Source organism: Hypanus sabinus, chromosome 6 (genome assembly GCF_030144855.1).
Source record: "Hypanus sabinus isolate sHypSab1 chromosome 6, sHypSab1.hap1, whole genome shotgun sequence".
NCBI lineage: Eukaryota > Metazoa > Chordata > Chondrichthyes > Myliobatiformes > Dasyatidae > Hypanus > Hypanus sabinus.
The window spans coordinates 117083099-117095251 of NC_082711.1; the positions used below are offsets into that span (position 1 = coordinate 117083099).

The 12153-nt window shown below is 43.6% G+C and overlaps 1 protein-coding gene across 1 annotated transcript; it reads right to left on the bottom strand.

Annotated features, from left to right (window-relative positions):
• Positions 1–3078: 3078 nt before the first annotated feature.
• On the bottom strand, positions 3079–9203 carry mrpl16 (mitochondrial ribosomal protein L16). Its single transcript, XM_059972820.1, has 4 exons — positions 8944–9203; positions 8143–8214; positions 4625–4773; positions 3079–3605 (listed from the first exon to the last, which is right to left on the bottom strand). Exons 1-4 carry the CDS (start codon positions 8999–9001, stop codon positions 3120–3122), a joined length of 765 nt encoding a protein of 254 aa, XP_059828803.1. The 5' UTR covers positions 9002–9203; the 3' UTR covers positions 3079–3119.
• Between the last annotated feature and the right edge of the window lie 2950 nt (positions 9204–12153).

Sequence of the window (12153 nt, forward strand, 5' to 3'; positions counted from 1 at the left end):
GGTCCAGATGGTCTGCATCCTAGGGTACTAAAGGAGGTGGCCCTGGAAATTGCTTTGGTAATCATTTTCCAATGTTCCTTAGATTCAGGATCAGTTCCTGAGGATTGGAGAATGGCTAATGTTATCCCACTTTTTAAGAAAGGAGGGAGGGAGCAAACAGAGAACTATCGACCTGTCAGCCTGACATCGGTGGTGGGAAAGATGCTAGAGTCCATTATTAAGGATGAAATAGCGGCATATCTAGATAACAGTGATAGGATTGGGCCGAGCCAGCATGGATTTACCAAGGGAGTTAATCTGTTGAGTTTTTCGAGGATGTAACCAGGAAGTTAGATGGGGGAGATCCAGTGGACGTAGTGTACCTCGATTTTCAGAAGGCATTTGATAAGGTCTTACATAGGAGATTGGTGGGTAAAATCAAAGCTCAGGGCATCGGGGGGAAGACATTGATATGGATAGAAAACTGGTTGGCAGATAGAAAGCAAATGGTAGCTGTGAATGGGCGTTTCTTGGAATGGCAGGTGGTGACTAGTGGGGTGCCACAGGGCTCGATATTAGGACCACAGCTGTTTACCATTTACGGTAACGATTTAGATGAAGGCATAGAAAATAACATCAGCAAATTTGCTGATGATACTAAGCTGGGTGGCAGTGTGACATGTGATGAGGATGTTAGGAGAATTCAGGGTGACTTGGATAGGCTGGGTGAGTGGGCAGATACTTGGCAGATGGCGTTTAATGTGAATAAGTGTGAGGTTATCCACTTTGGGAGTAAGAACAGGAAGGCAGATTATTATCTGAACGGTGTAGGGTTGGGTAAGGGAGAAATACAAAGATCTCGGATTCCTTGTTCATCAGTCACTGAAGGTGAATGAGCAAGTGCAGCAGGCAGTGAAGAAGGCTAATGGAATGTTGGTCTTTATTATAAAGGGAATTGAGTACAAGAGTAAGGAAATCCTCTTGCATTTGTACAGAGCCCTGGTGAGACCACATCTGGAGTAGTGTGTACAGTTTTGGTCTCCAGGGTTAAGGAAGGACATCCTGGCTGTAGAGGAAGTGCAGCGTAGATTCATGAGGTTAATTCCTGGGATGTCTGGACTGTCTTACGCAGAGAGGTTAGAGAGACTGGGTTTGTACATGCTGGAATTAAGGAGATTGAGAGGGGATCTGATTGAAACATATAAGATTATTAAGGGATTGGACAAGATAGAGGCAGGAAATATGTTCCAGTTGCTGGGAGAGTCCAGTACCAGAGGGCATGGTTTGAGAATAAGGGGTTGGTCATTAAGGAAGTTAAGGAAAAACTTCTTCTCCCAGAGAGTTGTGGGGGTCTGGAATGCACTGCCTCGGAAGGTAGTGGAGGCCAATTCTCTGGATGCTTTCAAGAAGGCGCTAGATAGGTATCTTATGGATAGGGGAATCAAGGGATATGGGGACAAGGCAGGAACCGGGTATTGATGGTAATTTATCAGCCATGATCTCAAAATGGCGGTGCAGGCTCAAGGGGCCGAATGGTCTACTTCTGCACCTATTGTCTATTTTTCACACTCACACTCATTCCCAACACAGCCTGCTCTTTTCGTATAATTCTTTCAATGCAAATTTAGAGTGGTGCAGGAATTTGTGCTGCTGCCTCAATGCTCCAATCCTAATCTATTTGCTGACTCTGGGATTTGCATATTCTCGCTGTTACTGCAGGAGTTTCCAGTGGGTGCTCTGGGTTCATTGGTTACTGCAAATTATCTTTTCATCAGTTTTACTATCACCTGCATATGCCGTGAAATTTGTTAACTTTATGGCATCAGTATAATGAAATACATGACAGAGAAAAAATCTGTTACATTTAGCATGTCTAATATAAAAGTAGTGCATAACAACAGAAATAAAACAAAGTAGAGAGGTAGTGTTCACAGGTTCAACGGATGGCAGAGGTGAAGAGGCTGAGTTTGTACCTTCTGGCTTTTATACGTCCTTCCCAACAGCAACAATGTGATAAAGGCATGCACTGGGCAATGGGGATCCTTAAAGATGGAACGCTGTCTTTCTGAGACACAGCTCCTTGAAGACATCTTGGTTACTAGAGGCTGGTACCCATGATAAAGCTGACTAATTTTACAAGTTTCTGCAACTTATTTCAATCTTGAGCAGTGGCTTCTCCCCACCCCCACATATCAGACAGTGATGCAGCCACTCAGAAAGCCTCCAAGGTACTTGTAGAAGTTTGAGTGTTTTAGTTGACAAACCAAATTTCCTCAAACCCCTAAAAAAAATATAGCTGTTGTTTTATCTTCTTATAGCTGTGCCAATATGTTGCATCCAGGTTAAATCCTCAAAGATATTGATACTCAGAAACTTGAAATTGCTCAGTCTCCACTTCTGATCCCTCAATGAGGATTGGTTTCTGTTCCCTCATCTTACCCTTCCTGAAGTCCACAATCAGCTCTTTCGTCTTGTCGACATTGAGTGCAAGCCTGTTACTGCGACACCACTCAACTGACTGCTAATATTTTGCTCCCGTATGCCCTTTTGTCACCATCTGAAATCCTGCCAGCAAGGGTTGTATCATCAGCAAATTTATAGATGCTGTTTGAGCTATGCCTGACCACAGCCATTGGTGTAGAGACAGTAAAGCAGTGGGCTAAGCACATATCCCTGTGGACTGCCAGTGCTCATTGTCAGCAAAGTGAAGATGTTATTTCCAATCCACACAGACTGGGGTTTTCTGGTTAGGAAGTCGAGGATCCAGAAGTCGAATCAAGAGAGACTGATTCAAGAGAATCAAGAGGCAGTTAATGCAGGTGAGTGGCAAAGAGAATCAATAGACAGTTGCTGGACATGTATGAGACTAAATTGCAGGGATACAGGGAAATGAGTGACAATGGGAATAATGGAATAGCTCTACACACACATGTATTTAATGAGCTGAATTGCAAGGTTGGTGATAGTAGATTGCATTGTAGGAAATTGCATCTCCAGCCTTGTCATTTTGACAAGTCTTTTACTCTGAAGCTGCAATCATTGTGTTTTTTTCAAGTTTTACAGGTGAGATATTAAATTAGATTCACATTCAAGCAGAAAACAGGTCAATACAAAGAACACTTTGCCAGATTTATTAGACTTCACACACGATCAGGAACACGAAACTTCCCACTAAATTTGCCATGATACTTTAAATCAAATGGACTCAACACTTTGCGAATGCCCATCATGTTCATAGATGCAATCCTTTGAAAAGTCCAGGGATTCTGGTTGTTTTCGGCTTTCTGCTCCTCTTCCTTTATCATCTCCTCCAGTGATTCCCTGCTAAAAACCTTGGCAGGAAATGGCAGTTTCTTGGCAACTTCTGACAGGAAGGGCTCCACCTCCTTTAAAGCACATTTCCCTCCAAACTCCATAATTATCCGGCCATACTTAACAGCAGTGACATAATGGTCAATCGCCCCTTTCCCACCACCCATCCTCTGTCCTAGTCCTTTACGTGTGATGGGTTTATAGGGGGCATTCACACGCCAGCGTGCAAACATGGTTTTAGCATCCATTCGTCGGTTAACGGTGAGCCGTATCATTTCAAAGTGGCCCCAGTGCAGGTAGCCACCTCCGAGCGCCTGAAGATGGAGAGAAAGTGAAAAATGGACAGGTTAGGGAGGGGGAAGGGAATGGAAAGGGCGAGAAGATGAGGCAGATTAATAAGCAGTCATATTAAAAAGAACGTTGGCAAAACAATATTTTTGCTTTGTCTCGTATTTGGAACCAGGATTAGGGCCATTTCTTTTTCGTCCTGAAATATTAAATCTGCTGTTTTATTTATATTATTTTATTATATTAGTTACTTGTGGAGTTCAGTATTAACAATCTCAACATAACATGAATTGTTACATTTGAGTTAAAGAGCACTGCAGCACAGAAAGAAGCAGTTCAGCCCATCCAGTCCACACAGCAACAACATTCTGCTTAGTCCCATCAATCCACAGCCCTCCATACCCCTCTCATCGAAGGACCTAAAACTCAAAAACTTCAGACAGATAGCAATCAGGTGCCAGGACTGGAGCTCTAACATCTGCCAACTACTATTTGTGTTAACTTATATGTCGTATTATCATGTCAAAAGCAGATATTAGATGATTAATAGTTTCACCTATAACGTGCATTAAAGTTATTCTCAAAACTCACATTGCATCAAGTTTGCACTTTATTTCACATCTACAGCTTGGTCTGGAATTACCAGTCTATACTTTTTCATCTGTACTCTGGATTTCTGCATGGCAAAGCCTGGACCTTCACACAGCAGATGGCACCCCATTCTCTCTTTGGTGATAGCATCGCTCCCTCTCATATTGCTCTAGTAGCACATCTGAGTTACCATGTCTCCATTCAGACCAGAAACAGCAAAAGGGAATGATAAACAAAGACCTGCCATGGTTTGGTCTGGAGCCGACCCATTCGAGTTTTAACATGTTTTGGAAAACCTTTTTCCATCTGTGAAATCTTCTGCATACCCACCACTGACTTCAAAATGCACCCGGGCAAGAAGTCTGCATGGGAGTAATCACACCAAATTGTATTTGCACATTCAACTCCACGAAGCAGCCAGAGTTTTAACAGCACTGGATATTGAGAAACCTACCACAATGGCATACTGTCCCCAGAGAATTTTATTGGATCGTGTTGCTGGCCCACGGATATCACCCAGCCTTTTCATCCATCGCCTGGGCTTCTTGTAGTTTGGGACCTTATTTAGGAATTTTAGCTTTGGTTTCTCAGGAATAACCACATCTGAGGAAAAAAAACCCCACAAGTGTCAAAGAGATTGCTCAGGCAGTTTTGTCATCCCTGCCAAAGTCCATATTCAGCAGAAATACCTTTTGCCATGCAGAAATACCTTTAATAACACTGTAACCATTAGTTCAAGGTTCATAAATAATTATGGATGCCATCTTGAGAACACATCTATCTTCTTGGCAAACTTGAATACCAGTAAATGCAACCCATTTCTATTTCAAAGGCAGAATATACACTTATATTGCATTGCTCATAATGTTCCAAAACACTTCACAGCCAATAAAACACTTTTGCATGTAGCCTAGAAAATATAGTCAATTTTGAACTCCTATTACCCACACAATGCAACAGATCTAAAGACCTGTTGTTACCTTGACCACATGGGACAAGTTGTCAGAGAACCCCCCCCACTATTAACCTCCACAACCCTTGACAATGCAGCGCTCTCTTAGCTCCTAGACCACACTGATTTTGACATTGACTGTGAAGTGCTTTGGAAAATTTTGAACAATGCCATATAAAGGTAAATTTTTCCTTTGAAACAGAGGTGGGCTACATTTAATTGTATTCAAATTTGACAAGAAGTGTAGAGTAGCCTCTAATGTTTGGATATCATCATTGGATGAATTCTTTCCCCCCTCAACTCTCCCGTTTTTTAATTTACTCATATCTATACCCTTTCTCTTGCGGGGGAAGTGATGGCCCCCTCCTGTTAGACTGCTTGAGGTAACTTACTTTTTTCTTCTTTCTTACTTCACTTTGAATATTTGTATACGTGTGCACTTGTAATGCTACTGTGACCCTGTAATTTCCTTTGGAATCAATAATCTATCTACTAGGCCCTCTTCATCCTCTTGGTGTTATGCATGACCAGGTTAAATGTCTGCTTGGTCTCATAACGCCATAGTTGCAATTGTCCAAACCCTTACAACATAATTGTAAATTTCCTCTGCTTCATTAACATTGCCACATTCTTCCTGTGGCACGGTATGGTGACCAAAACCATACACACACTTTAGCAAAAATATGCAGCTAGCCTGTTGGTTTTATAGAGCCTGCAACTTGTTTTTCCAAGTCGAATCACAGAAAGTATAGCATAGAAACAGAACCTTATGATCCACCTTATCCATGCCCACTATGATGCCTATCTGCACTAGCCCATTCACTGGCAATAGGTCCATCCCATCCTCAGATCTGCAAAAACACTTTCTAACTGTTGTAATTCTCACTGTGTCCCCCACCTCCTCTGGCATCTTGATCCAAATAACCATCACCATATAGTGTGGAAAAGTGTACCCCTCAGCTCTCCTTTAAATTTTCACCTTATCCCTCTGCACTCTAGTTCTGGACTCCCTACCCAAACACAGTAGAGTCCAGACACACAGTGTGGGAGTCAACTGTCCACCATTTCCATGATCCTGTGCCAGTGAACAGCTTGCTGTGCATTTTCTCCTGAGCTAGAGCTGCGCACAGGACCCAGACTGCAGAGGGCAACACTTGCTCAACACATCCATCCTGGCCCTTCCATGTCACGTCACTGATTGCCTTCTCAGGGCTAGGCTCCAACCCCACCCCGCCACATGATGATTTCTCAGCCTTAGCTGCACACAATGGTGACCCTTATCTAATCCCACATTCCTTCATGCAACCCCCTGCCTGGCCTCCACACCCTAGTCCATCCCATTCAAGCATCCCTGACACAACTCCAGTTTTCACATGACACTTGGAGCAAACACAATAGAAGAACAATACATCTCCATCCACTTTTCATCTGACCTTGAAACAGCAATATCTGTGTCTTAAGCTTTCTTAATATTGGTAAACATTTAGTAAATGTACTTTGGAGGAAGCATTATATTTTTTGTTCATCACAATTAAGCTATTGTTGTGCCATGAGGTCACTCTAACCCATGGCATAGCTAAAGAATGTTGCATGGGTGTGCTACCTTGTTTGATTATGATCGTCAGAATAATCAATAGTATTATTAAATTCTGGTATGTGACGATTCTGTATTGAATCTAATACATCTTTTACTTCACTTTCTGCAGTTTCAATAAGTTTTCTCATTAAAATCCCTGAAGAAAGCTTCCAGCTTGGGTGATTTTTGAGAAGGTGTTTAACTCCCTAGCTTTGTACACACTCACTGTGAGAGCAGTAGAATAGATAAAGGAGAGCCAGTGATGTTGCTTGCTTGAATTTCATAAGGTCTTTGACAAGCTGCTGCACCGGAGGCGGTTAAACAAGGTAAGAGTCCATAGTATTACAGGACAGAAGAATGTCTGACTGCACAAGGCAAACAGCATGAATAAAAGGGACCTTTTCTGGTTGACTGCCAGTAACTCATGGTGTTCCACAGGCTTGGTGTCAGACTCACTACTTTCACATTATATGTTAATTAATCTGGATGATGGAAATGATGGCTTTGTGACCAAGTTTGCAAATGACACAAAGATAGCAGGAAGAAAATCTTGCCAGATTAGGAGACTGGGCAAAGAAATAGCAAGTTAAATAAGTTTAGGTAAGTGTAAGTTCATGCACTTTTGCAGAAGGAATAAAGGCATGGACCGTTTTCTAATGGACGGCAAATTCGGAAACCAGAGGTGCAAAGGGGCTTGAAAGTCCTAGTGCAGGATCCCATGAGTTAACATACAGGTTGAGTCAGTGGTAAGGCAGGCAAATACAACATTAGCATTCATTTTGAGAGAGTTTGAATACAAAGGCAAGGATGTAATGCTGAGGCTTTATAAGGCATTGGTCAGACCATATTTGAAGTATTGTGCGCAGTTTTGGTTCCCATACCCAAGAAAGGGTATGCTGGCATTGGGAAGGGTCCTGCAGTTATTTACAAGAATGATCCTGGCTATGAAAGGGTTAACAAACGAGGAGCATTGATGGTTCTGGGCCTGTGCTCGCTGGAGGTGAGAAGATGGGGGGGTGGGGGAACACAGTTCTCATTGAAAGCTTCTGAATATTGAAAGGCCTAGATAGAATGGGCATAGCAAGGATATTTCCAGTAGCTGGGGAATGTAGGTCCACAGATCTCAGCCTCAGAATAGAAAAACACCTATTTTAAACAGAGATGAGAAATATCTTTGTCCAGAGGGTGGTGAATTTGTGGAAATCAGTACCACATAGCTGTGGAGGCCAAGTCAATGGGCATATTTAAAGCAGGAATTGATTGGTTCTTGATGAGAAAGGGCATCAAATGCTACAGGGCAGAAATATGGGGTTAAGAGGGAAAATAAATTGGTCGCAACTGAATGGCACAGAAGACTTGATGGGCCAATCAGCCTAATCCTGTCCCCATGTTTTATAGATAGGTATCAGGACAAATGGGAGAGTAAAAGTTTATTCTAACTCACCATTGTAACTGGGAGGAAGCTCATAGGTCTTTAACCCAGCTGGAAAAACTTTTGCAATCTTCTGATATTGGCCTGTAAATAAGAGGGATGTCATTGCACAGTTATACAATACAGAAACAGACTCTTTGACCTAATCATTCAAAGCCAACTAAATTTCCATCTAAGCCAGTCCTACTTACCCAATTTCAGCTCACATCTCTTAATGCCTTTCCTATCCACCTACCTGTCAATTAATTTTTAAATGCTATTTAAAAGTGCGTCAACCACTTCCACTGGCTTATTTCATAATACAATTTGCCCCTTGGTTTTCTACTAAATGTCTCCCCTTTTCACTTTAAATCAAGACCTCTAGCTCTTGATTCTCGAACCTTGCGTGAATTAAGTCTACCTGCGTATGCAGGAAAAACAATCAATAAAATACATATTATATATAAAAAAAACTCACTCACTCTCCCTCCCTCCCTCTCTCTCTGACAGGTAACACCCTCAACCAATTTACAGAGGAACAACGGTCCTGATTCAAATCTACACAATGAGGCCTGGGAATTACTCTGCTGCTCTTGGCCATGCACTTGGTTCGCTCTCACCACAGCGAAATCACTCCGACCAAGGACACTGGTCCAAGGCTGGGGCAATAGTAACGCCCGTTCCCAATAGAAGGCCATCAGCCGGACGTAATCTTGGAGAAAAATCACCGGCCTGAACACAAGATTCGGCCCAGTAGAATGTCCACGTTCTCCCTCCCACGCATACCACCGGTTTAGTTTATCTCCACACACCAAGCCCCGGCTCAGTACCCACCTGACTCGCCCGCCCACGGACAGGAACCGACCCGGCGCAACACCATCAGCAGCGCCATAGCGACGGACAAGGTGGTCACACTCAACCGTTTCCCCACACGCCTGCAGTATCAGCACAAAGGTTCCGTCTGTGCTATAATCCCTGACATGTCGCTGATTGACTTAACTTTATATCTCCCTCGTCCTCGCCCTCTCCCTCCTCCCCTTATTTATTTAACACCATAAAACCATGGGAGCAGAATTGGCGTCCACAGTCGTCTGAGGAAATTAGTTCCACAGATTCACCACACTTTGGCTAAAGAAATTCCTCCTCGCCTGTGTTCTAAAGGGATGTATTCTGAGGCTGTGTCCTCTGATCCTAAACTCTCCCACTATAGGAATCATCCTACCTAAATCGACTCTATCTTGATCATTTTTTAGGATTCAATAGTTTTCAATGAGACTCCCCCCTCCCCCCCACAACCCACCACCACTCTTCTAAACTCAGTGAGTAAAGACCTAGAGATGTCAAACACATATTCAAGATTCAGGATTGTTTGATGTCATTTCCTGTACACAAGTGTAAAGGAGAACTAAACAATTGTTGTTCTGGACCTAACACAGCATAAAAAAGCCACAAAAGACAAATAACAGAATAATAACAAAAAAACACGAAACTATAATTGCACATGATAGCTTATATCCATAGAATTATTACATGCTTATAAAGTGACACTAGGTTGTGCATAAGGTGACTGAAAGGAAATAATAAAGTAATGGTGGAGTTGGTGGGCAGAGGTGTTGATCGGCCTTACTGCTTCAGGAATTTAACTGTTTTTGAGTCTGGTGGTCTTGGCCTGGATGTGACCTTTCTCCCGTCTTCCCTCCTAAGTTCTCCGCTGCCTTTACTTCCACATTCTGTCGGTTTTTGCAAATAAACTGAAGTGAGGCGTTTTATATTAATGCAACCCATAACATATTATTGAACTCAAAACCTAAACAAAAAATCATGCTAAAAATCCTCACATTACAACGTCATCACGTCAGACCAGACTCTTAGAGTGAATCAGGAACATTTCTCCCATTTTCATTACCCCACACAGCGCCCCCCCACCTCAGAATTCGCTAAAACTGGCATTGTGAGCCTGTCTGGAGCACGGACGAGCTGCCTGGCTCGGGGCTATGTTCCAGCAGTGGAGGATCAGCAGGTGTCTGTGGCCACCCCAGAGGTGCGTTGACACACTCAAGGGCATGTTGTAATGCCAGGGAAATGGCAGAAGAATACTCCAAATTTTGGTGGGCTGGTTTAAGGCAATCTCGCAAAATACATTCAGGTTTACCCCTGATAAGACTCCCTCACCTCGAAGGAGTCTTGATCATAAGCAGGCTGAAACTCCTGAAGACAGGTGGCAGATTAACTGATGATCCCACTGGTGACAGCACAGGACAGTTAACATCTTAGTCCCAGTGTACTTTCAATTCAAATTCTTTTCTCTCCATTCCAAAATGCAAAAGGGGGTCTAAAAGAATGTTGGTGTGCATCATGGCAGACGAAAACAAACGAGTCGAAATGTAGGTCAACAGGGGCCAGTGATGGGAGGTAGGAATAGGTGAAAAGGAATTGAATTTACCGAGCAGGGTGGAACGCTGTTGGGAGGCCGACCAGGAATGAAATCACCTGGGACTTGTATCATCTGCCGTACTCAGCCACGGACGACTGCAACTCCTTTTTCGGAGCTGTTCTGAGCCCCAGCAGGCCACATGGGAGACGACCATGTCAACACTCATCTGTCAAGGAAGACCTCAGAGCTGCTTTTAAGGAGCAGTGAAACCGCTCACCTGGGCCATTGTTCTGTGGGTGATATGCTGTGGTGTGATATAGCCTAACACTGAGGTTCTGGGCCATTGCAGGGGTTGGAAATGAATTGGGGACTGTGGTCAGAGGAAATAGCAGATGGGGTGCTGAGCCAAGCAACCCAGGTGCTGATGAATGCCTGAGCCACATCTGCGGCCATTGTTGTTGCTACAGGCATGACCTCTGGCCACCTGGTGGTACAGGCCTCCATGGTAAGAACATGCATGAAACCACAGGAGGGGGATAAGGACCAACAAGGTCCACTTTGACTTGTGTGAACCATTGCTCAAGGACCTCAAAAGGCGCCAATGGTGCCTGAACATGACAGCTAATTTTTGCCTGCTGGCATTCCCCACAAACTGTAGGCCAATCACACAGTCCTTTCTAAGGCTGTGCCATATGAAACTTCAGTGCAACCAGTTTTGGTGAGGCCTTCCAAACTGGATGCGAGAGGCCATGTATGGACAGTCCGTCTCTAGTTTGCAGGCATGATGGGGCAAGGGTGATCGGTTCAGACATTGCGCAGGAGAGAAACCCCAGCTTCTGTGAATTTAATGTAATTCTACCACGGGCCCATGACAAGTCTGGTTCTCTGGGTCAGTAACTCGCTTGGCTGCCGTGCCAGCATAGTCAACTCAAAGTGTATGGCCTCAATGGCTGGTTGTGAGAGGCAATCAGCCACAGCATTATTTTTCACTTTGAAACGTTGGATATCTGCGGTGAACTCTGATATGTAGGCCAGGTGGCTTTCTTGTTGTGCTTGGTAGTATAATTTTGGAATACCTTGTCTGCACCCAGGACATAAGTGCAATTACGAAGAAAGAACTCAGCACCTCTGCTTCATTGGGAGTTTGTGAAAATTCGGCATGACATCTAAAACTGACAAATTTCTATAGATATGTGCTGGCTACACCATGGCTGGGTATGGAAAGATCAATGCCCTTGAATGGAAAATCCTACAAAAAATAAAGGATACGACCCAGTCCTCCCCACCACTGAGCACATCTACAAAAATAATTATTGCAGGAAAGCAGCATCTGTCATCACTGACACCCATCACCAGGTCATGCTCATAACTATTAGAGCTCACGGTTGTGTAATCATTTCAGTTTGTTTCACTTCATTTACTCATGGTATGGAGACGGTTTTGCCCGAAACCCCAATCCAAGCAAAATATAATTAAGTAGATATAATTTTAAATCGCAGCAAGAGGCGGCGAGGGAAGAGTTGAAAGAAGCTCGGAGAGAAACTGTTTTTTTTAAACTGATCGCGACAAAGAGGCTAGACCGTGCTGGCACGTGACATAGCGCGCCAAGGGTTTAAAAAGGAAGGCCGCCATATACAGCGGCCATCGTCGGAGTGGGTCGGCTTCGGTGT